The sequence below is a fragment of the Pelodiscus sinensis genome, chromosome 23 (genome assembly GCF_052426305.1).
Source record: "Pelodiscus sinensis isolate ZL-2025 chromosome 23, ASM5242630v1, whole genome shotgun sequence".
Taxonomy (NCBI): domain Eukaryota; kingdom Metazoa; phylum Chordata; order Testudines; family Trionychidae; genus Pelodiscus; species Pelodiscus sinensis.
Genome location: NC_143074.1, coordinates 17276875 through 17304306, shown reverse-complemented (window position 1 = coordinate 17304306; position 27432 = coordinate 17276875). Strand labels below are relative to the sequence as shown.

At 52.8% G+C, this 27432-nt stretch overlaps 2 protein-coding genes across 9 annotated transcripts in view; both read right to left on the bottom strand.

Annotated features, from left to right (window-relative positions):
- Positions 1 to 588: 588 nt before the first annotated feature.
- Positions 589 to 22571, bottom strand: CACFD1 (calcium channel flower domain containing 1). Its single transcript, XM_075905970.2, has 5 exons — positions 20043 to 22571; positions 13164 to 13236; positions 11854 to 11979; positions 9160 to 9267; positions 589 to 7900 (listed from the first exon to the last, which is right to left on the bottom strand). Exons 1-5 carry the CDS (start codon positions 20164 to 20166, stop codon positions 7807 to 7809), a joined length of 525 nt encoding a protein of 174 aa, XP_075762085.2. The 5' UTR covers positions 20167 to 22571; the 3' UTR covers positions 589 to 7806.
- A 149-nt stretch (positions 22572 to 22720) lies between these two features.
- ADAMTS13 (ADAM metallopeptidase with thrombospondin type 1 motif 13) overlaps positions 22721 to 27432 on the bottom strand; it is a 39684-nt gene continuing 34972 nt past the window's right edge. For 6 of the 8 annotated variants that reach the window (XM_075905968.2, XM_075905966.2, XM_075905967.2 and 3 more), the window contains 5 exons: positions 27060 to 27408; positions 26033 to 26179; positions 24306 to 24482; positions 23756 to 23940; positions 22721 to 23114 (listed from right to left, as the gene is read on the bottom strand). In XM_075905968.2, coding sequence (XP_075762083.2) covers positions 22956 to 23114; positions 23756 to 23940; positions 24306 to 24482; positions 26033 to 26179; positions 27060 to 27408 — 1017 coding nt within the window. In that variant the 3' untranslated portion in view covers positions 22721 to 22955. Of the gene's footprint in view, positions 23115 to 23755; positions 23941 to 24305; positions 24483 to 26032; positions 26180 to 27051; positions 27409 to 27432 lie in introns of those variants that run through there. The other 2 variants (XR_012897252.2, XR_012897253.2) reach the window with 2 other exon arrangements.

Below are 27432 nucleotides of genomic sequence, written 5' to 3'. Positions count from 1 at the left end.
AAGCTGATCTGGCCCGTGGAGGCCCTGCCGCTCCCCCCATCCCCAGACCAATCAGGGCGTAGGGGCGGGGGGAAGTGCGTGAAGTCTCCTCCCGCCCTGCAAGGGGCTCAGCACTTAAAGTCAACTGCCAGCTGCTGCTCAGCTGGTGGTTGACTCTAAGTGCGGTGCTCCCTTGCAGGGTGGAGGCAGGGAGCGAGAGACTTCATGTGCTCCCCTTCTCCAGGCTCTGATTGACCTGGGGGCACCAGGGGGGAGCACGCAAAGTCTCCTCCCACCATCAGAGGCACAGGTACCTAGAGGGAACCGCCAGCTGTTCAGAACAGCTGGCGGTTCTTCGGCGGGGGAGGGGGGAGACTTTGCATGCTCCCCAACCCCCAGACCAATCAGGGACGGTGGGTGGGGAAGCACGGAAGTGTCCTGGCCCCGCCCCTTCTGCCTGAGGCCCCCCCCCCATTCTGGGGCAGCCCGGGGCCACTTTAAAAATTTCTGAAGTGGCCCCCAGTCAAAAATTATTGCCCACCCCTGCTTTCAACCCAAACAGTCAGTATTTTGCTATTAAGCTGAAAATCTCAGAAATCACAATGGCTCTTTCCAGAGGTAGAATGGTCTTTTATTCACTGCATACGCAAAGAAGCAATTAATTAGCCTTACAAAACCAGCACTCGCCATCTTGTAGAGCAGCAGGGCCTGGGTACAGAGTATAAATGAAGTTTCAAGTTTTCCCTTTAAATGCCCAGTGTAAAATTGTCCCGGATACAAGCGGAGCTTGCAGAGGCAGGGCTGTCCTTTTTATGAATAAAATAAATATGAGATTTGTAACTTTGCTGTGCAAATGGGGAAAAGAACTGGCCAGATGGCCCTGTGCCTGCTGGGACACTAACTTTGAAGTGCCCATTGGCACCCAGTACCTGTGTCACTGGTCCACAATGCCACGCTCTTTGCAGCTGATTCATTCCCATCTCTCTGTAATTTGTGCATTAAACAGCCTCCTTCCCTCCGGTCAGTTCTCTCCAGTGAGGCCTTTCCAGCGGGAACCAGCACACAATGAACAGAGGGCTGTAAAAACCCCTTGAAACGTGGCTCTTTGACCTACACATCTTCAGCATCTGAAGGGTTAGCATCAAGGCTGGACCGAAACTGCAAACTTTCTGTAACTTCATCTATGCTCGTACGCCGCCAGACCTGCTGACACCACTCAGCAAGTACTATTAATAACCACCCAGCACGGGGAACAAGTCTACATACTACTGTACTCCTAATCGTAATCTACACCCCCAAAAGTAATTGCTTATCCATACTGGGAGCCGAGTCAGGCTAACTACACCTACAACTGGTGCTACTCCTAAAAGCCCTTGATGTGGCATGGCTAACACCGAATTCAGCTGCCCGGAAGGCTGCCAGCCTGCTGACGTCTAGGATCATGAAAACATTTACCACGGGGTCCTCTGCAGCATGGACAAGCTTTTGGCTTTAAGGCCCACGTTCCCAAAAGTGTCCGCTCAGTTTGGTCGCCCCAAATGAAACACGCCGGCCCCAAAGTCAGTGGGATTAGTGGGTGTATCAGCACTTCTGGAAATCAACGTGTCTTGAGTCATCCAACTGTAGCAGACACTTGCACCATCTGGCCAAAGGTCTCAGCTCCATCCTTCCAGAAATCTCATTGCGGCCCCGATTCACGCGCTTAGCTCTGAGCACGTTCTCAAGGCTCCTTGAAGTCAGTGGAGCCGCAGCCCACGCTGAAGGGCGTTGCTGAACTGGGGCCTGCCTCCAGCCACTGGGGCTCAGAACACGAGGAACCGAAATCAACGGTCTCCTGAAGCAGGGGGAGTTTGGCCAGTGACACCAATGGAACCAAGATCCGACCCTGCAAACTGACCCATCTTAGTAAACGCTTTAAAGGGCAAAAGGCGCTCAGAGGCTGCTGTCACGGGGAGAGCCCCGGACTGATAAAAATCTAGGCACAGGGTGATTAAAGCTCTTGGCTGCTTCACTGGCTTACTTGTGGGGGTGGAGGTCGGACACGCTTGCTGTTCCATCATGTCTGCTCTGCATTTCATCTCCTTTTATTCAGGCTCGTGCATAACCCCTCTCAGAACAACGCGATCGCCTCTCAGACACGCCAGCAGCTCTGAGCTTTGCCCTGCGATAGCCTTCTGCTGAAAGCTAGTCTGACTTCGCCAAACCCCATTGGATTCAATGCAGCAAACGTCCCTTTCGCTCACAGGGAAATCACACATTCGGGTGGTTGTTGTTTTTAAATCTAGTAGAACTATTGCATAGGAGCACTGCCCCTACAGCTCACAGGACAGGCCCGCTGTCACTCGACAGGCCTCCCCTCCCCCAGTCTCATTCTGAGGTATCCTTGAAACACAGAGACATTGTACATTATCCATGCCATGAAGGTCCTGTTGACATTAGTGGTGTAAATTACCCAGCAGGCCGTGCACCCTGGTAATACAAATAGCACAGAGAGTCAATGCTCTCTGTGCGGGAAGGTCTACTGTACAGTAACACGGCTCCCACACGGAGCTAGTGGCTCAAAACTGGGAGCAAACTGTTTAATAAACTCAGGAGCCTCTGGGTTTGATAAGTCACATCTCATGTTTCAAAAGGGGGTGAATTAAAGCGATGGAGAGGAGGTACTAAAACCCTAGGGTACGTCTACACTGCACGGCTATTTTGGGATACCAAAGGTACCCCAAAATAGCTACCCCGCATCTACACAAGCCTTCCATTATTTCGAAATCGTTTTCAAAATAATGGGCACGCTATTTCACCATCCTGGTAAACCTCATTGCACGAGGGATAAGGGATGGTTCGAAACAGCATGTTATTTGGAAATTTGGTGCAGTGTAGACGCGCCAAAGTTCAAAATAAGCTATTTCGAAATAGTTTTGAAATAAGATACACAATCTGCATAGGGCAAATGGCATATCTTATTTCGAATTTAGGGTGCAGTGTAGCTGCACCCGGAGAGAGAGGGGGTCCCAACAAAATGGCAGATTGAGCTGCAGGGACATATGCCTGTCTGTGAGTTTGTCTGCCTGTCTGTATACTAAACCCCAGGCTAGATTCTCAGCTGGTGTCAATCAGCATAGCGCCTTTGACTTTAACGGAACGACACCAATTTACACCAGCTGGGGCTTTGCCCCCAATAACCTTAGGAAGCACCATCAGTTCTCTCTACATCAGTGGTTTTCAAGCGAGGGGTCATGACCCAGGAGTGGGGGGTGGAATGTCGGGTGCTGGGTCTCCTTGTTGCAGGGGGATCAGGTGAGCAGTGGGGGTGCTAAGGCAGCTCCCTGCCTGGCCTGGCCCCGCAGCCTGCGCTGCGCCCCAGAAGCAGCCAGCAATAGGCTCAGCACCTGAGGGGGGTGGTGCACAGAGCTCTGCACATGGTCCCTGCCCCAAGCACTAGCTCAACTCTCTCATTGGCTAGGAACCTGCTGCTGGCTGCTTCTGGGGTGCCGCGTGGTCTGGGATGCCCAGGAGAGGCAGGAAGCTGCCTTAGCCCCCCCCCCCCCGCTGCACCACTGATGGGGAGCTGCTCAAGGTAAGCTCCTCCGGCCCTAGCTCACCCCCCTTCCCCCGTATGCCGGAGCCCCCTCCTACACCGAAAAGCTCTCATCCTCATCCCCACCCCGGAGCCTGCACTCTAGTCCCTGGGTGGGCAAACAGGCCTGCCACTCCCCTGCCCCCAGGCCAATTAGGACCTGGGGGCGGGGGAGTGCGCAAAGTTTCCTGTGCTCTGCCCTGGTCCTGTGAGCGGTGTGCGGTGTTTAGAAGCACCACGTGCTCCTGGCAGGGCAGGAGGAGACTTCACGCGCTCCCCCACCCTCAGGCCCTGATTGGCCCGGGGGCAGGGGAGCACGGGAAGCCTCCTCCCATGCCAGGGACATGGGCACCTAGGGGAAACCTGGGGGGGGGCGCAAAGGTGCTCCTCCACCAATCATGGTCTGGGGGTGGGGAATTGGAAGTGTCTTGGCCCCACCCCTTCTGTTTGAGACCCCGCCCCTTCTGGTGCAGCCACTTCAAAAATTTCTGAAGTGGCCCTCAGCAAAAAATTATTGCCCACCCCTGCTCTAGTCAAATTACGTTGGATCGCAGGGATCAACAATTTTCTTCAACTGGGTCAGGAGAAAAAAAAGTTTGAAAACCGCTGCTCTACAGCCCACAGCCCAATGCAAAATACAACCAGCCGCCTATTTTTTCCTCAACGCCCGGCCCAACCCTGCTCCCGCTGAGCTCTGGGGGCATTTTGCCAGTGACCTGTGTTAGCCACAACTGTGTCGGAGTTGGTTCCTGATTAACATAGGCTCAGCCCTACTGGGGAAAAGGATAGTGTCAAAACCAACTCTACTGCTGGAAAGCAACAGGTTAGCTGGCTATAAACCCTGTGTGACTCACAGACCCGGACTCTCAAGCTGCAATAGTAGTTCAGAGCATTTTCTTACAGTAGCTCGGGCTCCTCCCTTTGCCGAGAAAGAGAGCGAGAGAAACCTGAAGTGAAACATTCCCTTGAACTACGGTGAAGCACTGTCCTCTGTTAACTAGTGTTTCGCCTGTGTCTGGTGAGGACAGTCCCAGCAGACGTACTTAAATACCCCCCAAAATAAATTATTCTTCCACTCCCCAAGCGGAACAAAAAGCCCCGGTGTAAAACAAAGCACTAAATTCAATGCCAAGCTATGATCAGAAGAGAGAAATGGCAGAGAACACTACAGGGAGCAGGTGTAGTTGTTGAGACTACAGGAAACTCGATTTGGGGAATGATCCGCCCCCTACAGAGGAGACTCAAACAGGCAATGCAGTCAGGGCATTGCTCACAAAGCCTGTTATACAGAGGTAGCGGGTTCTGAAGCCCATCCAGTACAAAATTGGTGAATGTGGATTTGAGCCTCCACTACTGATCCCAATGGGAGTTGCTACACAGGGGCAGGATCAGAGCCCGCGTGTCCAAGTGAAAAGCGAGTATGATGCATGATAATTACTAAAGAGCATTTTTTTTCCCTGCCAGGAAGATCCCCCAAAATTGCACCCCCAAGAATCTTCAAGCCATGCTCTAAAATGCAGCCAGCTCTGGGGTAGAACCCAGCAGCAGTTTAACAGCGCACAGCAACAGGGCAAAACAGGAAGTGACGAATAACTGAATTAATTTGATTACCCCTGTAGGATGGGGAAGACCTCACAAGCGCAGTGTCCAGTTATAGCTAGTTAACACCCACCGCGCTGATGCTGCCTTTGTCTTCTGCGAGCTAAGAGCCACATTTGGCTCCCTGCTAATCCAGTGTCACTCCAAAGTCAGTTGCTGAGCTCAATGGAATAAGTCTGGATTACTCTGGTGTAGCAGGGAGCCAAATTTGGGCTTCCCGTTCCAAGGTACCAGATGAGAGCAGCATGTTATTTTTCTCTGCACTGTGGCTAGAGGCTCTGGGACAGGTTGGGGCCTTTACTTACAGTTTAAAGGGAAATCAAGCAATCATAGAGCATGCTATCGGAGGCAACAGCTGCCCACGGAAGGCAGTGTCTAACTGGAGTAGCCAGAGGGTCCATTTACGAGCAATGCCTCTTTAAAGCAGCAGCCATTTGGGATATAAATGCTAGCCAGGGGGAGAACAATATGGGCTGGTTAATGGCCATGCTGCTGAGTGCCTTGAATGCACCTGACTCTGGTGCAAGAGCATCACAGCCCGCCATGCTACCTTCTCAGGGACATGTGATGACAGGGCAGGGGTGGGCGGGTGTAAGAGTGTGATGGGACAGGGCAGAATCCCCGCTGAGTTGGTTCATCTTAGAGCAGCGGTGGTCAACTCATTACAGATGAAGAGCCAAAATAGTGGTGGATACAGCACAAAGAGCTGAGGGAAAAAAGTTGAGGCCACCGTTTGGTTGAGCCTTTTAAGGGCAGCCATTTTGAAGTCTGCACCGGTGTCCCATGCAGGCAGAAACACGCTGCCCCTTTCAGAGCCCCGAGTGCGGGAGCCGCAATTTTTTCTTTGAAGAGCCGCATGCGGCTCGCGAGCCGCGGGTAGGCCACCCTGATCTTAGAGCTTCTCCGAAAACTTTCCCGGAAGAGGCAGCGTGGAATGCTCCCCGGATGGCAGGGATGCTACGGCTTGCAGGGGAAAGCTTGCAACCTGCCCGTGCAGCAGTAATATGGGTGGCTGAAAGCCACCTGCTTTTTTCGCATGGGCCTATATGCGAATGTTGGGGCAGGACAGGAAAGAAAGAAAAAAAAGAGGACGGGATCCTGCGTGGAGAGGCTGTAAGAGCAAGAGCACCGAAAGAGGTTTAAGACTCCAAATCAGAATCTGAGCACCTGAGTAAGGGACCTTCCTTCATGCCAGTTCCTGCATGTCGCAGTTTAAAGGGGCAGGACAAGCAAAATCCTGCTCAGCTGCAGGAACGTTGCCCTCATTGCCGCCGAGGGGAAGAAACTCTAACTCCCCTTTTCTGCCAGCGAAAGGGTGAGTGGTAACAGGGAAAGAGGGGGAAATCCCTATGAAGCTGAGGAGCGGATCTGGCTCGAATCCCTTTAACAACGCAGCCGCTGCCTGCAGCTATACCAGAGCCATGGGGAGGCCGTGCTTTCCGTGCATTAGGACTTGATCCAAAATCCAGTCAAGAGCACGGGAGTCTCTCCATTAACTTCTGTGGCCTTCAGAGCAGGTCTCCAGAGGGTTTGTTATTGCCTTAAATTACTTTTGTGCTGTCACGGGGGTTTTGCTACACGGCAGTAATTCCTGACTTAGCTGCCCCGATCTATAACTCTAAACTAAAGCAACACAAAGGATCAATTAGTTCCTAACTCAGTCCATTCCGGCATCTGCATTAGATCATAAGTCCCTACATTAGCAAACTACACCCTTAAAGTCGGCATCACAGAGCAGCACTAAAGACTTGGAATGCACAAAAAGCCAGACTAACCATCAGGGCCAATAGGCACCCATCCGGTCACCTCACTGGGAACTGGCTGAACAGTGCACTCTGGAAAGGGAGGAAAACATCTCAGCTGGGAGGGTAGGAGCTTGCCCCGTGTTCCTAATTCACCTTTCAGAAGCCAAGTATCCATAATGCAGAGCTCCTGAGCTTCTGGGATGGGTACCTCTTCCATCTCTTCTCAGGCAATTCCCAGACGACGTTCCCTCTAATCTTTTCCCTCCATGTGCAGATTTTTTCCATCCATGTGCAGAATAATTTTATGTGCACTGACACATGTGCGAATGGGCACCACTGGTAGAAATCAAACCTAGCTGTGAGTGCTGTGCTAATCAGCTGGGCAGCATCTGAATATTTTCTGAGCGGCCGTACAAGTGCCCAGCTTACAGGGAATACTGTTCCCGGAGTAGCCGGCCTAGTGAAATCCTGGCCCATCACATGTTCCCCAGCAAAACCCCAGGATCTTGCTGGGTAGGAATGGGTTGGTCCTACCAGCTTGTCAAGCAGCACTCGAAGAGTCAGCTGAGATGTAAGTTACAGACACCTGGTTTTTCAGATCTTTGGTGCTGGGTATCATCTAGGCTGGGCAGGGCAGCTAATCACATAACATGCTCCCTCCCCTTGAAACCTGTATCTTCTAGTTGCAATGTGCAAGACTTGCAGCCTGCGATTCCTCCATTTGGGGATCTATTTTGGAGAGCCAGGTGTCGCCCCCTGCCCCTTGGATTTGTAGTTTGGAAAGTTCACCAAGGAATTGATAGAAGAGTTGATCAGTATCACATCAGAACGGGTTTCCACTGCATTTGAAAAGTTTCCGTGCCAGGAGGAGGCGGCTCCAAAGGAAGGCACCTGGGGCGAGGGGGAATTCTACAGCGCCTCCCCTTCCAGAGTCCCCGTGAGTTTCTCTTCGTCCGTTTGCTTCTGCTGCTGCTGGATTCTTGCATAGGAAATGGCATCCCCTCTGCAGAGAGAAGGGACAGCATTAGAACGCAAGCCGTGCGAGGTCAGGACTGTTCGGTGCATGTGCTGATCCAGAGCAGGGCCTCCTGGTGCTACTGGACTACAAAGAGTAAATAAGAACTGCGGTGAAACACTCAACAGTCCGCAAGGTACGACGGGCAGGAGGAGGATTGGGAATGAAAGGAAGGATCCATTATGGCAGAGGTGGGGAACCTCAAGCCCGGGGGATGGATGCAGCTCCCGGCTTCCCTGGATCCGGCCCGCAAGGCTCCCTTGCCAGCATTGGGGAGACTGAGCTAGCATTCCTGCCCCCCCCCCACTCCCTCCCGCAGAGTTGGAGCACACAAAATCAACTAGCCTGAGCCCCACTAAATTTCTCACTTGTGTGCAGCCCCCGACTGATTTTTCTGCATAGCGCAAATTGCGTAGCTTATTTCGAGGTAAGGGTGCTCTGTAGATGCACCCTGTGTCTCCTAGGCTACGTCTAGACTACGGCGCTATTTCAGAACGGAGGCGCTATTCCGGTGTCCTGACCAACCCTCATTCCACAAGGGTTAAGGGACTGGTCGGAATAGCGCTTTATTTTGAAATGACCTCGAAATAAGCTACACAATTTGTGTCAATTGTGTGGCTTATTTCGAGGTGAGGGTGCTGTATAGACGCACCCCTAGGCTGTGTCTACACTGGCAAGTTATTCCAGAAAATCAGCCGCTTTTCCGGAAAAACTTGCCAGCTGTCTACACTGGCCGCTTGAATTTCCGGAAAAGCACTGATGATCTAATGTAAAATCATCAGTGCTTTTCTGGAAAAACTATGCTGCTCCCGTTCGGGCAAAAGTCTTTTTTCCGGAAAACTGTTCCAGAAAAGGGCCAGTGTAGACAGAACAGTAGTGTTTTCCGCAAAAAAGCCCTGATTGCGAAAATGGCAAAAAGTGCTTTTCCGGAAAAGCGTCCTGCCAATCTAGATACTCTGTTCCGAAAATGCTTTTAATGGAAAACTTTTCCGTTAAAAGCATTTCCAGAAAATCATGCCAGTGTAGACGTAGCTCTAGTGTGCTCAGAAAGACATTTGCTTTAAGATTTGCCCCCAAATCCTGCTACACAAACTGTTTGCAAGAACCGTGACGGCTGCAGGTACAATCATACACCACCCACGCAGGGCCCAGCCTCAGCGCACACTGACTGCCCAGCAGCCCCACTGAGGCACAGGGAGGCAGGGTCACCCCATACTCCGTGTGGAAGAAAGCACGTCCTCCCTTACTTTTTGCCTAGCGCCGACAGGCCGTACAGCACCCCTGTTGCAAAAGCAATCGCGTTTCCCAGGAACGTGGTCAGCGTCAGACTGAGTATGACTGGAAAGACGGCCATCCTGCGAGAGAGAGAGACGACGTCAGCCATGAAACAAGGCACCCGGGGCAAATTCCTGCCCTGGGAGGGTAATGAAGGGTTCCCAGGACTCTGTTTCCGCACAGGGATTTCTTTAGGCCACTTGGTATCAATAGCACCCATCACATCAATGTCTCCTCCACCCCAACAGCAATTCAACTACCAGCACTGCCCAATACTTACATCAGAGCCATGCCTGGGAGGTTCCAAAGGGGTAAAGAAAAAGCTCTGACAAACGCTAGAGCAAACAAGCACTGCCCAGTATTCACCTTTTGCTAAAGGCAGAAAAGGGAGGCTGAGGGCTACACCCTGCACCTGCTTTCCAATGACTCATGCTTCCTCTAGGTCCCAAACTGTACACAAGATCGAGCTGGTATTTCCAGGGTCACTACACCTTTAACCCAGACAATTCTTTTTATTATAGTCTTTTGGTCATGCTTTAAGCCTGCAGCTCATGTGAATGTTCAAACTCAGACCCATAATTAAGGGTCTACCAAATACGCAGCCAGGAAAATCATGTCATGGACTGCGAAATCTGGTCTCTAGATGCCCAATTGTGAAGGAAGAGCGAAGAGCAGTGACGGCTGCCTTATTGGCCAGCTCCGAAGGCAGAGTGGCCAGCCAGCAGCAGTGGAGATGGAGGGGGGGCATGGTATTGCAATACCAGGCTACCCTGGCTTTTGAAACAACAACAACAACATGGTTCTGGAAGGCATTAACAGGAGTGTTGTGAGCAAGACATGAGAAGTCATTCTTCTACTCTACTCTGTACTGACTAGGCCTTAATTGGGGTATTGTGTCCAGTTCTGGGCACCTCATTTCAAGAAAGATGTGGAGAAATTGGAGAGGGTCCAGAGAAAAGCAACAAAAATGATTCAAGGTCTAGAAAACATGAGCTATGAGGGAAGGCTGAAAGAACTGGGCTTGTTAAGTTTAAAAAAGAGACGTCTGAGAGGGAAAATGACAGTGGTTTTCAAGTACCTAAAAGGGAGTTACAAGGAGGAGGGAGAAAAAGTGTTCTCCTTGGCCTCTGAGGATAGGACAAGAAGCTTAAATTGCAGCAAAGGAGGTTTAGGTTGGACATTAGGAAAAACTTCCTAACTGTCAGGGTGGTTAAACACTGGAATAAATTGGCTAGGGGGCTTGTGGAATCTCCATCATTGGAGATATTTAAGAGCAGGTTGGATAGACACCTATCAGGGATGATCTAGATGGTGCTTGGTCCTGCCATGAGGGCAGGGGCCTGGACTTGAGGTTCCTTCTAGTGCTATTCAGAGAGGAGCAAGCAGCCAGCAGCTGCTTCTCTCTGCCCAGCCAGCTATGAAGGCAGAGTAGGCCGGGGCAGCTGCTGCTTAGCGCCCAGCTCGGAAGGCAGTGCCACCTGCCAGCAGCAGCGGAAAGTGAGGTAGCCATACCATAGCCCCCTAACAGGCTTGAGACCTCCTCTTGGGTTTGGGCCCCTGTGAAGAAGCATAGCCACAGAATTTGCTATTGAGGCCATGACCTACCGACAAAAATTGGGGGATTCCTCCACAATTTCCGTAGACCCCTACCCAATGCAGGAGACATAAGAACGGCCAGACTGGGTCTGACCAAAGGTCCATCTGGCCCAGTATCCTGTCTACCGACAGCAGCCAATACTAGGTGCCCCCAGAGGGAATGAAAAGGGAATCAAGTGATGAAACCTCTGTCCTCCATTCCCAGCCTCTGACAAGCAGAGGCTAGGGCAGGGGTGAGCAATGATTTTTGGTTGGGGGGGACACTCCAAGATTTTGGTAAGTGGTCAAGGGCTGCAGTTTTCTGTGGAGGGGGTGTGGGGTCTAGGATGGATGTTGGGTGCAGAGGGGCGCACGGGGTAAGGGACTGGGGTGCAGGAGATGGTGTGAGGTCTGAGAGGGAGTTTTGGTGGAGGAGGGGGTTGTGACCTGGGTCAGGGGATTGAGGGTCAGGGAGGGAGTGGGGGTGCAGGAGAGGATTCTGGCGTGGGGGAGGGGTGTAGGAAGGGTGCAGGGGCTGGGAGGGAGTTGTGACCTGGGGAAGGGGAGGGTGCAGAGGGTTTGGAAGGTGGCCTGGGGGAGGGAATTGGGGAGCAGGAGGCGCTGGGGTGCCAGAGGCAGGTTTCGGCTGGGAGGCGCTTACCTAAGCATCTCCCAGCCAGCAGCCCTGCAGCACCCCAAGGCAGGTCGACAGGCTCAAGCTAGTGCGCTAAGAATACCAGCGTGGATGCTGCAGCATGGACAGTGGCCCAGGCTAACCACCCAAGTCCAAGCCTGCCTGGCCCCCTAGGCTCCAGCTCAGGTCCACACTGCTCTGTTGAGTGTGCGAGTTTCAGCAAAGCTAGCGCATCTCTCTGCCAGGGCTGGGAGGCTGGCTTTCAGGGGCACTGTAATCGTACCCCGAGAGTTCAAGGCCAAGAGAGACCAGGTCAGCCCATATGTCACAGGCCACCAACGTCGCCCAGCAGCTGGACACCAAACCCACCATGTCAAAGTCCATTAACCCGTCCGTTCAACCCTCTGCCAGCCCCTCCTCCCCCACCCCCCAGCCGGAGCCAGGCATCCCTCCTTACCCACAGTAGAAGGCAGCTTTTTGCCAGGGCCGCAGCTTGTCCGCCCGCGCAGACACCGCGTTTGCAAACTCGATAAACTGGCAGCAGAACGGCGCTTCACACAGGAACAGGATAAAGGCGTTTAACCTTCAACACAGAGCAGAGCGTTAACCCCTCGGGACGCGCCGGAGAGGGAGCTCGAGTCTCGCGGTCGGGATCCCAGTCGCACGTCGACCAATAATCCAGACCGCGCCGATTCTTAACAGTCAGATTTTATTAATTGGGGCCAGATTCCGCCGCCTCCTCTGCTGCCGGGGCCAACAGGCCCACTGAACTGGCCACATGGGACTCCTCCTTCCAGACAGGGGCTCCTGGCCACTGAGGAGCCGTGCCACGTGGCCCCAGCCTGCCCCAGCCACCAGGGAGCCACACGTGGCCCCAGGCCCTCCCGGGCGGCTGGGTAGCATAGGCAGTTGTGGGAAGGCAATGCGTTCCCTTGCCTCCGTTACCTGCCGCCCAGGGTGTAAGTTCCATGTAGAGCGTAGGCTGGTGCAAACAGGGTGGAAATGCCCAATCCACAGCCCTTGGCCTTACACTCCCCGTTCATTCTCCTGCTGAGCGCCCCCTCCCCAAGTAGCACGTGACACTTTACTGCTGACTCCCCGCTTGGGCCAGTTCTCGCACTCCCTGCATGCACCGCCCCCCTCCTCCATGGAATTGCTGAAATGTTCAATGGTTGCAAGCAGGAGCGGTGGGTATGCGAGGTGGGGGAAGGCTCTGCCTTCCCAAACTGCCAGGCATGGCCCCGCCCACACTCCGCCACCAGAACGCCTGCTGTAGGGGTACTTGGGGGGAAGTGTTGCTGCCCCCAGCGCCCGCCCTCCCGGTGCTCTAGGGCCACCTGCCCTCCTCCTTCCTCGTGGTGTGGGGGGGCGGGGCTTGTGCAGAAGGGGCGGGGTTACGCTTGCCTCCCCCCAGCCCTACCTTCGCCCACCACCCATGGTCACATGTTTACTTAAATGAACGCATTTTTCAATCCCCATTCTGGAGGAGGTCGGGAGAGGAAGGGAGGCAGATGCAGATCTGGGAGGTTCAGCACACTAGGCTCACCCCCCTCCACCCTCCACGGCCTCACACATCAGTGGGGGCAGAGGCCCTCATGGCCACGAGCCAGACCACACACCCTCTCTTGCAGCAGCGGCCATTTCAAAACCGCGAGAGCCGAGTTCTGTGCCCGCAGAGCGCAGCTCTATCGCCTGCCGCTGCCCAACGCGGAGTCGAACCGCGAGCCCAGCAGCGCTAGCGCCGAGAGGGAGGAGCGAGGCACTTACATCATCCACACGCCGGCCGCGATGTTCAGGGGGTTGACGGTCACGCAGTTCCAAAGGCCGGCCAGGGCACAGGCTTAAAAGCAAAGAGACTGATTTTAATTCATGTGAAAAACAAGCCACAAAGCCCACAGAAGCGGCAGAAGCGAGTGGACTGGGGCCAGGCCAGGCCAGTAGATCTGGGTGTGAATCCCAGCTCTGTTGCTGACTTGCTGCGTGACCTTGAGCAAGTCTACGCACTGTCCTTACTCAGCCTATATCAACCTCGCCAGTAGGGTTGCCAGATGGTTTCAGAAAAAATACCGAAAAAAAAAAAATCCCCACGCCAGGAAAAAGTTTGTTGAGCAAAAAACCCCACCACCACCACGGTCCCTTTAAAAACCGTGTAGTAAGGCTTTTGGGCCCTAACAGGCTGCCGGCGGCCTCCCGCCATCTTGGCTCCCTGCACCAAGCCGGACAGCTCCCCAGTAAGCACTAGAGTTGCCAGGCTGCATCTGTATTGAGCCAGACAGCCCGGGATTTTCACCTCCTGGCCAGGAAAAAAAAATCAGAAAGTACCGGACAGGAGGCAAAAATGACAGACTGCCAGGTTCAATACCAGACACCTGGCAATCCTACCCACCTTGCTTGTATGTACAGCACCTAGCACAATAGGGCCCTAATTTCCATCGGCACCTGCAGCCACTACTGAGATACAAATAACAACATATCCCAGTGCACACTGGGGGGCAGGGATAGTGGCTGGAATGTTTGGGATTCAGGCGATGGGCTAAGACAAGAACACAGGGATGCCTTTGGCTCAGGGCGCTCATCTTTTCCAAGCACATTCAGGGTTTCACTGAACCCCCGGGTGTTTGCTTCTAAACTAAGCGGCTGTGTCTACACTGGCATGAATTTCCGGAAATGCTTAAAACAGAATAGTTTTCGTTATAAGTATTTCCGGAAAAAGAGTGTCTACATTGGCAGGCTGCTTTTCCGGAAAAGCCCTTTTTCCGGAAAAGCATCTGTGGCCAATGTAGACGCACTTTTCCGGAAAAGAGCCCCGATGGTCATTTTCGCGATCGGGGCTTTTTTCCGGAAAAGACTACTGGGCTGTCTACACTGGCCCTTTTCCGGAACAGTGTTCCGGAATAAGGACTTATGCCCGAGCGGGAGCAGCGTAGCTTTTCCGGAATAGCGGCTGATTTTGTACAGTAGAGCATCGTTGCTTTTCCGGAAATTCAAGAGCCAGTGTAGACAGCTCGCAGCTTATTCCGGAAAAGCAGCTGATTTTCCGGAATAAGTGGCCCAGTGTAGACACAGCCAGCTAGTTTAAAGGAGCCTGTGTTTTTATTTGCTGAAGAATCTTGAGGTACGCGAAACCGGCTTGGAGGTAAACAACAGCCACCTGCCGCCAGCGGGGCCTTCCGACAGCAGCCTCTTTTGCCAGGACTTAAACAAACAAATAGCTGTAGTCAGCAGGTGAAAGAACTGACAGATGGGCCAAATTCTGCTCCTGTCGGCAACGCTGTGAATTCAGAAAGACTCCTCTGGAGCCATAGAGACTTACCCTGAGATACTCTGGGCAGCCATAGGCGCAGAGCCTGGCCCTGTTTCTAAAGATATGGAAGCAGATGTTTGACAAAGCAAGCCCCAAAATAACCCACAAGGCCTTGAGTATGTAATGCCAGAAAAGGAGCCAGCCAGCAGTTTGAGAGCCCGGCGTGCATGCATTTACCTGGCAGCTCATTAAACTTGCAAAAGGTCCCCTGCATCCGATACAGCTGGGCTCCTCAATTAACAATAAGAAGCTACCATTATGCCCAGGGTAACCAGAGCCCCGGCATTGGAGGAGGGGCTGTCCAGCCAGCGTGTAAGAGTCAGATGAGGGTTCAATAAAAACTAAGAACACTCAAGAAAGCTCCCTCTAAAATAGGGTCTCTAACAATGTTCACTCTAATCTTTTCCATTCATGTGCAAAATAACATTTCATGTGCACCAAGGCATGTGCCAACGAGCACCACGGGTAGAAACAAAAACCCAGCGGTGGCCACTCTGCTAATCAGATGGGCAGCATTTGAATCTCTCCTGAGTGGCTGCCCAAGCACCCAGCTTACAGAGAACGCTGGTCTCGAACAGTTAGTACAGGAGCTGCTATTTTTTATGTTTTTAGCCTATGCAATGCTAGTGATGGCGTCTCTTTACTTTTGGAAGCTGTGACCTGCTCATCGTTACGGATTTCCAGTGGTGAGAGTCCACAGAGATCAGTGTCTTGCCTGGGCATGTGTCTTGTGTGTCTCATCTTCAAAAGCAGAGAGAAAGGTGGGGGAGTCTTTAAAATACTAATTAATGAACGCCCGCAACCCCCTTAGGAAGTACGTCAGTGTAATTAGCACCTTTCACGGATGGGGAAACTGAGGCACAGAGTGGCAAAGTGACTTGCCCAAACTCAAGCTAAGGCTGTAGAGGAGACCTCACTTCTCTGTCTCAATGCCCCTTGCTTACACGTCCATCTCAATGAGCTTTACCCCAGAGGTCAGGATCATATCCCCATTTTACAGATGGGGAAACTGAGAGCGGGAGAGCAACTTGCCTCAGGCCTCTTACTTTTCAGGAAGAATGGCATTGTTATGCCGATTACTTTTCAGGAAGAATGGCATTGTTATGCCGATTACTTTTCAGGAAGAATGGCATTGTGCAAGAGGTTTTTTTCTTGCACAAGCAGGGGCAGTGTAGACAGCTCCTTCTGGCGCAAGAGCCTCTTCTGCAAAAATGGGGACTCATTAGGTATGCAAATGAGGCTCAGCGATATTCCACGCTTAGCCTCATCTGCTTATTTCTGGTGCAAGAAGCCGTGAGTGCAATAACCCAGGAGACCACAGTGAGCTACCAGCGCCGGAGGAGCCTCAGGGAGAGCCAGCTGCAGGAGAACCAGCACACCCAGGAACCACATGGGACATGGGTCCTCCAACGCCGGTAGGAAGTAACCCCGGAAGGGTGTCAGAGTGGTATCTCCCACCCAGGTGAGCGTGTCCTGTTTCAGTTGGACTCCCCGCTGAGCGGGTGGTAGAACACTGCTGCTCACAGGACCCTGGATCGGGACCTGGTGGAGTAGGGTGGGCCTGGGTCCCCCTATTGAGGTGCCCCCCCAACTTATTGACTCTGCCCTGAATTAAAGGGCCATCCCCTACAGACTCTGGCCACTAGGCCGTGCTGCCCTGAGTTAAAGTGCCAAACCGTATTGACTGTAGCCTTTAGGCCGCACTACTCTACACAGAGACGAGTTTGTATAGACTGAGAGGCGGATGGCAACCCGACAGATGACCAGGCGGCGGCCACACCCCTGGGCACTTGCAACCCGAGGACAGAGTGTGCCTACCCTGTGACAAGCACGCAGAGAACGTGGAGCTAAAATGAACTGTGAGCAGCAGAATTCGCTCCTCTGTAATTCACCGACTCATCGGACTGGAAGGGACCTCGAGAGTCCTGGCAGGACTCAGTATTACACAGCCCGCCCCTGACGGGGGTTTGTCTAACCTGCTCTTAGCCGTCTCGAATGATGGAGACCTGGAGCAGCCCGGCACAGGGGCAGCCTCAGGATTCAGCCCCCCACACTCATCCCGGCAGGAGCCGTGGGAAATGGAACGACCCAGCAGCCTGCCCTGCCCATCCACCACCATCTCCCAGTGGGGGGAAGCGGAGTGCCCTGAGGTGCTCCCCCCCCACGCCCTGCCTCACTCAGGGGAGGGGAGGGGAGTCGTGGCGCAGCCCAGCTGGGAGATGGCAGAGGAGCGGAGCAGGCTGCTGGGTCGCTCCGCTTGTGCTGGGGGGCCAACCCCTGCTTCCAGCCCCAGGCCCCCTCCCAGGTAATCCCCCTGGACCCTGCAGCTAAGGTCAATTTGGGAGTCCTTTCCTGCCATAGGATGGTTGAGGTGGCCACTGCGAGGCTCCCCAAAATGTGGAGCCTGAAGCAACTGCCCCCAAACCGTCCTATGGACAGGACGGCTCTGGGTGCAGGCTCCAGGTGGCACTTACCTCAGGCAGCTCTTGGAAAGTGGGGATGTGTCCCTGCAGACCCAAGGCAAAGGCACAGCCAGGCATCTCTGAGCACTGACCCTGCCAATAGGTGCCACCCCTGCAGCTCCCATTGGCCACAGTTCCTAGCCAATGGGAGCTGCAGAGCTGGCACACAAGGCAGTGGCAGCAGGCAGATTCTTCTCCACCTCCCTCCCCTGGTCACCCTTTTCAACTGAGTATTCCATTAAAAAACGGGACACCCAGCAACCCTTCTTTGACAAGACATCGTCATTATTAGTACGCTGGAGTCAGAGAATCGGCCCTTCTGTCACCTGCCCCTGACTTTGGCCTCTATTTGCCCAGGAGTCGCTGAGCATATTTTTTCTCTGCTTGGCAAACTCACAAGAAACTACTTGGGGGGTGCTCTGATTTTCTGGCCTTCCTGGCTCATTAGCAATACTGTTGCTGGTCATGGCTCTTGCCAAATCTGATGTTTGTTGGACAGCCCCGGCCCCTGGGACTAGGTGAGCATCGCAGCTTATCTTTTAAAACCAAGCACCTTTCCAGCCCTCCAAGTTGCACAGAAAAGTGGGCAATGGGGATGCACAATCCCATTTAACTGGTTAATGGGTTAAACATTGTGTTTAACTGATTAAAGGGGAGGCAGGTGGGGAGGGAGCGCTCCAGCCTGGCTGGGCTGAAGCAGTCACCTCTGCCCAGTGCGGACAAGTGGGAACATCCCCGTCCCAACTGTGGACAGGGATGCTCCAGACAATTGGAGCACCCTTGCCTGCAGCAGGTGGGGAGCCGCGCTAGCCCCCACCAGTTGACTGGAACTGATAAGCATCACCCGTTAAGGTTAACCGGTAAGCATCACCCATTAAGGTTAACTATTGACATCCCTAGTGGGAAACGTGACCCAGCATGCCAGAAGGTAACAAAAAAGAACCCAAATGTCTTTGTCTTTTTCCTTCCAATTCTGTGACTTTTGAAGCACACTCATGATTTCTTAAGGCTTGACGTTGGCAACGCTCTGTGACAAGCTGTCCCCTTGAGTGCTGAACCCTCGGCCTCGGAGCATTGCTGCGGCGCCAGCCGTCCCTTGCTAAAAACCCCAGCTCATCAAGGACTGTAAGCTGCAACTGAAACTATCGAGGCCGGAGTGGAAGCCTCCAGGTAGCTCTAGTAATGCTCACAGCTCATGAGAGATTCCCAGCCTTGGAGGGACTCTGCTGAACTGTATGCCAGGGGAGTAGACAAGGTACAGAGGTGAATTTCACCCAGTAGGAGCGATTCTGTTACATCCTTTCACCGCCCCAAAAAACACAGCTGCCAACATGTGCCTCAGCTCTAAGGCATGTCCCAAAGCCCCCGCCTCAGCCCGGCACATCCTCAGGTTAAGGGGCATGTTCTACTCAGGCAAGCCAAACGGTCTAGGACAAACCTGCCACCTGCGACTGCAGAACATAAGGCCTCCGGCAGAAAGGCTGTTGCCCTGTACCTCTGTCTCCAGAACAAGAGCCAGGCAGGGAGGGGGAGACAGAGAAGGGTGGGGGGGATAAAATATTTTGGCCCAGTGAACAAACCAAGCATTCAGGTTTTCCAGGAGATGCTCTCGCTTCCCCAGAAGTGATGGGCTTGATGCAGGAAGCAGATAATCTTAACCGGCCCTTCTGGTTTTAAGATCTAGTCATCTTGTCAAACCAGACAGCCGAATATGAGACACCGGTCTCTGGTGGCAATGCCTTGACTCTTTCCCCAGGAGATTGTTAATTTCAGGGGCAAGATTCCACAAGCCAGCAGAGATCTCCTGCTTTGTGCCCTCCCCCTTCCGTTTGCTTCAAAGATAAAATCCCTTAATTTAGAAAAGGCTCAGTGGTCTCTCTCTCCACACACACACACACACACACACACAGACTCAGTGGTGTCTCTCTCTCTCTCCCACACACACACACACCAGGAGATCACACACACACACAGTGGTCTCTCTCTCTCTCCCTCACACACACACACACAGACTCAGTGGTGTCTCTCTCTCTCTCTCTCTCCCTCCCTCACACACACACACACACACACAGACTCAGTGGTGTCTCTCTCTCTCTCCCACACACACACACAGTGGTCTCTCTCTCTCTCCCTCACACACACACACACAGACTCAGTGGTGTCTCTCTCTCTCTCTCTCTCCCTCACACACACACACACACACAGACTCAGTGGTCTCTCTCTCTCTCTCTCTCTCTCTCCCTCACACACACACACACAGACTCAGTGGTGTCTCTCTCTCCCTCTCCCTCTCCCACACGCACACACACCAGGAGATCACACACACACAGTGGTCTCTCTCTCTCTCTCTCCCTCACACGCACACACACACACACACACACCAGGAGATCAGAAGGAAAACAAGAAGTGGAAACACACAAGCATCCCCTGGTCCATAACAATGAATCAAGCCTGCAAACTGCACACTGATTGCTTTGCCCAGGCAAGAGCCCCATTACAATCCAAGTGCCATCCACCTGCCTGCTCCACACTGCAGGCTCAGGGCCAAGGCCCGCTCCCCCTGAAGGGGAACATCACAATTCGGCGTGAGTCCGCCAGGGTCCCATGATGAGGCCCAGGCAGGTTAAACAATCAACGCGCGCACACTGCAGGCTGCGGTTAACATCGCTCCCCATTCCCGCACCTAGACAATGTGCTTCTGGATCTTTGTCTGGCTGGGATTAGGCAGACGGGCAGATAATTGCGCCTGTGACCCAGGCGCGCTTTCATGGCCAGTCCCCGGCACGTGGGCACAGATCAGCAGCGCTGATCCAGGAGACGGTCCATCTGTGGGGGGTGATTCCAGGGGCACCTGGCAAGCAGGACTTTAGAGCTACTTACACACGCCCCCGACGACCCCGGCGATCCTGCACAGCCACTTGTACCACCAGGTCATGCCATCGTCAGCCGAGGAGGCAGCTGGGACAGGGGCAGCTTGTTGGAACGGATCCTCCTGGGAGCTCATTGCGTGCCCCCCTCCTCAGGGGCTTGGGGCAGCCCCCCCCCCTTTACACCTGAGCCACTGCAGAGGGGACACCCCTCACACCCGTCCTGCAGCGGGGCCCCTCACTGCCGCCCCATGGAGCCAGCCTCTCCCCTGACAGCTGCTCTCTTCTTGCTGACAATGGAGAGACTCTGTCCCCAGCAGCAGCACCGGCTTACACGTCTCCCCGTGCATTGCATTGTGGGTCCCCTCCCTTCCGAGAGGGAGTCACTCTGATGTCACCCCCCTCATTAAATAGCTCAGTGGGCAGGGCTCTGTCTGGCCACAGTGAGGAGCAGCAGCAGCTGGCTGAGGAATGAGTCTCTGGTGCACCTGAGCCCGGCACACTTGTGCGTGTACCTCTGGGAATGCACGTACCTGTGCACACTTGTGAGGCTGCCTGGGTGTGCACAAGTATGCACCTGCAGGGGTGGGAATGCACACGCGGAGATGAGTGCATGGATGTGCTGCTCTTTTGCATCTAGGGCGCGCTGCCAAGCTGGCCAGTGTGCAAGGGCAGGATCCAGATGTGTCTGCCGGAGCGTGTAGGAGACCAGCGGGAGGTGTGTCTGTATATGCAAACCAAACATGACCTGCGCTAAGGCTGATTAGAAGGGATTGGTTTGGGAGGGTTCAGGGAAACACCCACTCCACCCTTCACCCCAGCTCTCTTCTCTCTGGCAATTAGTGTTCAGTGACTTCCGGGGCTGCTAACTGTCAGGCACTGGGAACCAGGGCCCCTTGGTTAGGATTTAATCTCATGAGGCAGTTTTGAAAGCGTTTACCCCTCTTGTGAAGAAGGATTTCGCTGTGTGTTTCAACCAGCCGTTCAAAAATCTTTTTTTCTTGGAACTCTTCCCATTCATATTAGAGACCGCAGGAAAGCACCTTTTATGCGTGGCGGTGACCATTTTATTGCGTGTCTCACTATTTGGAGTTTTTCTTCAGGCCCCAGCGCCTGGGACCGAGGGAGCACATTCGAATCTCAGCTTTTGGTTTCTTAAAACACGTTCCTGGCTTTTCTACTTGCTTTTGGGTTTCTGTGTGAGTGACCGAAAGGTTCAGAAATCAGACAGCAATGAAACCGAACCCAACAGCTATTATTATTTGAAAGTTCATGATTTTTAAGCCACCATCTTGATTTCTGAGGCCTGACTCAGGATTTTGGAAAAGGTACAAAAAGGGGGCAACAATAACTATTACAGGTTTGGAGGCTGCCATATGAGACGTGACTAATGAGACTGGGACTTCTCAGCTTGGAGAAGAAACAGCTAAGGGAGGAGAGGTCTATAAAATCATGACTGGTGTGGAAAAAGTAAATAAGTGTTATTTACTCCTTTTCTTAACACAAGAACTAAGGGTGTGTTTAGACTACAGGGTTTTGTTGACAGAAGGCGTTATTGCATCTACACTGTCCTTTGCGTCTACACTCTCATATCAACACAGCGGCTTGCTTTGTCAACAGAACTGGATGTAGTCTAGACGCTCTCTGTCGACAAAGCCTCTGTTGACAAAAGCCTATAGTCTAGACATATCCTAGGGGTCACAAATAACATTAATAGGCAGCCGGTTTAAAACAAATAAGGCTGAACCTCTCTGGTCCAGGACTCTCTGATCTGGCAACAGCCGGACCACAGATGTTGCTGGACCAGAGAGCTCCAGCAGTAGAGCGCCAGCAGTTCAGCTGGTAGCCTCAGAATGCAGCCAGGATGGTGGACCAGCAGCCTGCAGGGCTGGCATCAGAGGAGCTCACAGGGCCAGCAGCAGCAGAGCTTCTGGGAATGGCAGTGGTAGGTCTCCGGCAATGGAGCCAGTGGGACCAATAGGGCCAGGAGCAGCAGAGCCTGGTGGTCAGGGAGGGGCTCCACCTGAGAGCCCGGAGATCTGACTTCCCCTGGTCAGGCAAACTTCCTTGTTTGGGACAGGTCAAGGGTGCCGAACCAGGGAAGTCCAACCTGTATTTCACACAACACAGTCAACCTGTGGAACTCCTTGCCAGAGGATGTTATGAAGTCCACGACTATAAAAGGGTTAAAAAAAGCCAGGTAAATTCATGGAGGATAGGTCCATCAATGGCTATTGGCAGGAATGGTGTCCCTAGTTTGTCAGAAGCTGGGAATGGGTGATAGAGGATGGACTGATTGAACCTCTTGTGTTCATTCCCTCTGGGGTACCTGGCATTGGCCACCGTGGGCAGACAGGATACAGGGCTAGATGGAGCTTTGTTCTGACCCAGTCTGGCCATTCTTATGTTCGTGTTAAACTTTTTGGTCCTTGCACACTGCCAGAGTGTAAAAGAGCATCAGGTCCATCAATTCTGAACAGTTTATCTGTCCACATGCGTGTAGTTGGCAAAAGGGAAAATGCTAAAGGGTTAAGCTGCTAACTGTTCTAATCTACATCTACATCAGTGGATGCTGAGGCACTGTGAACAGGTGGTATCAGATCACAGTCACGATTTATGTTTCAGGCCCCCAATCATTTGTCTCAGACAAGTAAATTGTCTCAGGACTAGTCGGGAGAGACGGGGAAAAAAAACTTCAGAGAATTATATTTGGTGTCTATATAATGTCCTTCACTTGAGCATCTCCATGTGCTTTGTGCATATTAACTGAGCAGCCCTGTGAAGTGGGCAGATGTTGTTACTGCAATTAAACAGAGGGGGGAACTGAGGCAGAGAGGTTAAATGTCTTGCCCAGGGACAAACAGTGAATCTGTGTCAGAGACAGGAGTCCAGCCCCTAATTGATCTACTGCCTCCCTTGTTTCCATTTATCGGGGCTCACTCATCCAGTATGCTGCTCGGAAACTGATGCGATCTTCTGTAAAGCCTTCATGAAATTCAATTTCAGCCTGGCTCCCTGTTGATTCCCAGAAGAACAGCTGCTTTCCCCGAAACACTGTCGTCTTCACAGCATTCACATCCCGTACCTGAACAAAGCAAAGATCCAATCATAATCACAGAGCAGCCTGCCTCTTTTCAGCAAGAGCCTTGCCTGTGCTATGCCGGGACCCCTCCGGGAAGTACATCCATAATTCAGGGGACCTGGTACTAACAAGTTGGGAAGTTACAACAATTGGGGGCAGAGTCCTAGTAACTTCATTCTGGTCACTCCAGAGCTACACAGTGCAATTGAGATCAGAATCTGGCTCTCTATGATTTCTACCAATTTCACCTCTCTAGTCTGGCACTCTCTGGTCCAGCAACATCCATGGTCCGGCATGATTTTAGTTAGCCGGATGGCCATTTATCGTGGGTGTGGCCAAGTTTTCCATGGTCCCATAAAGTTTGTTTACAGCTACCAGGCCTGGCTCTCGGTGTTCTGTGCTGCTGTGTACCTCTAACTGACTCCTCAATGTCTTCCAGCAAGCAGTGGAAGTGTTGGTAATGCTGCTAGACAATATTGACCTCCTGTGATCTGGCAAATTCTCTAGTTCAGGACCCATCAGGTCCTGAGGGGGCCGGACGAGAGAGGTTCAATCTGTTGTGTACTTTGAACCTCAAACGTATCAACAAACTTCTTAGGTCCTGTGAGGGGAAAAGCATGCCCCACCTCATGCTGCATTCTCACCAAAATGAAATTGGAGTGTGTCTGGTTGTTCTCCATCCCCAGGTCCATGTAGAGGGCGTGGATGGCTATGCGATAACGTGGAGCCACCTCAATAAAGGTCCGACATGCCACTTGTCGTTTCGGGTCCGGCAACTGTCCGGGATTCACTATTTCGCCCCAGGGACCAAACAGCTGCACATCACAGTCTGGGATGGGGAAGATGGGTAGGGGGAGAAAGCCATTTGGAATACTGTGTTGGGTACGCCTGTACGAAATAAAGCAAATCTGTCCAGAAAGCTCCCCAGTGCACTGCAGATGGGGATCTCAAAGCATGTGCAACCATCTTGCAGGGACTCCTCTTCAGCATGGCAGGGCAGCCAATGGAGATGACTGTTCCCAGCATGCAATACTCTGCCTTCTGCTGAGAGGCCTTGTGGGTCCCTGGAGAAGGATCAACATCTCCTGGGCCCTTTGGTCTCCAGGGGCAGCCACGAACAGCACCGTGGAACTCAGTGGACCTTGCTTTCCCTGTCCCTGCCTTAAAGCCACAGTGAAAAGTTTAGCAAAGTACCTTGGTAATATTTTTTTGCTGTTGCTTTGCTCTTGTACTGAAGAACGACACCATTCCCCGGCCACAGGAGGCGCTGTCTCACCATCAGTGTGTTCATCCTGGAGTTTATAGACGACCCCCTCAGCTTCTTACAGCCTGTCCGCCACATCATCCGTCCAGAAAAGAGCAATATCTCCCCTGTAATAAACCAAACAGTCATAAAGGATCCTTTTACTGTGAAGTACTCCACTGCACAAGTCTCAAAGCTTAACGTCCGTGAAAAAGCCAAGCCAATCAGCATCAAGGCAATGAACCTCAAAGGAGAGATCATGGTGTCAGAATGGGAGATGACGGATGCCCAAAAATGGTTTCTACGATGAGCTGGGACTTGGAACGGGCAGGTGGGGTGAGCAATGAAAACACTTCACAGACTCCCTTAAACAGAGTCCGACCTTTTGCCGCATCAACAGGGATAATGTCGAAATCATAGCCATGGACAGAGCTGAATGGAGAGCAGCTGTCAATAAAGGATGTGAACATTTTGAGGAAGGCTAATGCAAAAAAAATGGAGGGGAAAAAGCGCCAATCGCCATGCCAAGTCCTCAGGAGGAGCCTGCACATTCCCATGTGATCCTGTGCCTTACAGATACAACTACATGAGAATATCTGTGCTGTTGCGATATCACCATCAGATACAAATGACAGCTGTATACTTTACAGATGTAAGAAACAGCTTTAGAGGCTAACGTAATGGGCACTTCACCCATTAATGAAATGCAGCACCTCTGGTGTTGAACACGGCAGCTTTGAACAGCACTATATAACAGTCGAAGGGAAAAAAGCAAAGAAGAATCGGATAGCTAAACCACAAGGATATTTTTAAAAGCAAGATTATAACTGTACACACTGGACTCTTGCTAGGAGACTGTAGCTAATACCTGGCTAAAACAGTGTAATAAGCTCTTGAATGCCCACCACCTGTGGTCAGGATCTTGATTCTATGTCTCATCTCCGAGATGGAGCCACTATCACCCAGGGCTTTGCTTCCTCATGGCACCATGGTCATTTCTGCACTAACATCGCTAGAAGATGAACTTTACTAAGATAGTTTAAAACATTTTAAATAGCACTGCACATTATCCAGTGCTTCACAGATACAAAGATGGCATGGTCTCTGCTAAGGATGCTAACTAGCGATTAATTTACTCATCGAGAAGTCGCTGGAATTTCCATCGACTAGTCGATAATCCCTTCTGCATTCTGCCTTTGAAATGTACAAGAGCCCCGCCGAGGACTCTTGTACATTTCAAAGCTGGCACGCCACAGGGAGCCTAGGGTCAGCTGGGGAGTCCCCGTCATTTCAAGCGGCAGCGCGCACTGAGCCCGGGGTGAGCTGGTGCCTATCACCCCCACCCCGCACCTACCTACCTACCTTTTGCCCCACCCCGCACCTACCTGTCACCGGTAAAAGAAGTAATCAGAAGAGACTGGGAAAGAAAAGGCAATGGTTGAATTTAGTCACATCTGGCAAAGACTTGACGGAAATTATCCCATTGTGTCGTGCCTCAGTGGCTAACGCACTTAGGCTGCTCCACAGCTGGAGACCCTCTGCTGAGAACACCCTGGTGCCTGTGCCCAATGACGGGCATGCAGGACGACCAGCAAAAGTGTACAGACAAGGAACCGGGACGTGGCAGGTTCTAAATTGTCCCCTGCCCTGGATGAGCTCTGCCGGCTCCGGAACGTACCTGCGCTGCAATTTAGGGAGCTCTCCAGCACCTGGACTGTGACCACTTCCCCCAAGGGGCGTCCGATGGACACCGTGCAGTCACTGACCCGCAGGCCGGTCATGTTGATGACTCCGGTGGAGTTGAGGAAGAGGCTTCCACAGACACCTGCACAGTAAAGACATCAGCACGGACACGGTGGCTGAGTAACGTACGCCCAGCGACAGGCTGCAACCACTGCCTGCACCTCACAGTTCTGCTCTGTACTGCCTGCAGGCTGGCTGGGGCAGAGACTGCCACCGCTGCTCTGGAGCAGGTGCCAACAGTGTGTTCGATCTCCATGCAAGAGATCCAGGGAGACAGGTGCTGCCCTGAGGTGCCTGCAATCCAAAGAACGCAGGGGGCCCGGAGAAGCACAGAGAAGGGAGTTTTTGCCCAGGAGATGCCTGGGAGGTCTGATTCACAGCAAAACTTCCAACGAATTCGAGCAAACCTGGCTCGAGGTGCATGCTGGGAGCTTCTGCTCGTGCTCTGAATGGTGCCCACAGCTCCAAGTGGGAGGCTCTGCACAGCTCTGAGCAGAGCCTCCCCCTCTCCAGAGCCACCAGCCGGACTGATGTGCTGTCGCCACATGGGGCGTTCACCCCACTGCCCTGGATCTGAGCTTGCCGTGGGGCCAGAGTGAGGCTGCTCCGTGAATTTCATTTCATTTTAAAAGATCAGGCACCTGAATCTGAAGTTTTGGCCCAGACAAATTTCCTACTGATGTACGGGAGAGCTCGCATGCCTAGTGCTGCAGGACTTTCAGATCCCTGGCCTGAGCACTGGCTAAGACCATCCCCCCGTGTTCCCTGTAGGCTGAGCACTTGGGTGGAGAGGTTCAAATGCCACCCAGCTGATTAGCAGAGAGCCCCCAGCTGGCAGCATGTCTTTCTACTAGTGGTGCCCATCCACACACGCCTCGGTGCATATGACAAAATTTATTCTGCACATGAATGGAAAAATGAGAGGGAACATTGGCCATCGCCCTATATAATCACCACGTAACTGTACTCTTCAGCAGCATCCGCCTTCCCTGCTGAAAGCTCCTTGGGGTGCTTGGGAGAAGGAGCCAGCACCCTGGTGGGAGGACGACCCAGAGCTTTGTATTTTGGCCTCTCGGGATACGTGGCGGCTGCTGTCGTTAGCGGGTTCGTAGCTGAAGTTGGCATCTGGCGTTGTGGTCCTGAGGACCCCTCCCCCGCAGGCTGCTCGGGACAGGGGCTGGCAGAGCAGCCACGCACCGTGATGGGCTTGGGGGAGTGCATGCAGAAGACGGGGTTCACGTGCTTGCGGGCTTGAGGATCGAGGCAGAAATCCTGCCGTGTCTGAATCCCGTTGCCACACGAGGCCGAGCACTGCAGCAGGAGAAACCCAGAGGC

What these genes read in the sequence shown, in the direction of transcription:
- CACFD1 (XM_075905970.2), bottom strand. Translation starts at nt 20,166, where the DNA reads ATGAGCTCCCAGGAGGATCCGTTCCAACAAGCTGCCCCTGTCCCAGCT. An exon ending in CGGGGTCGTCGGGGGCGTGT is followed by an intron (nt 13,237 to 20,042) that starts GTAAGTAGCTCT and finishes TTTGCTTTTAAG; the next exon opens with CCTGTGCCCTGGCCGGCCTT. An exon ending in AAAGCTGCCTTCTACTGTGG is followed by an intron (nt 9,268 to 11,853) that starts GTAAGGAGGGAT and finishes TCTCTCTCGCAG; the next exon opens with GATGGCCGTCTTTCCAGTCA.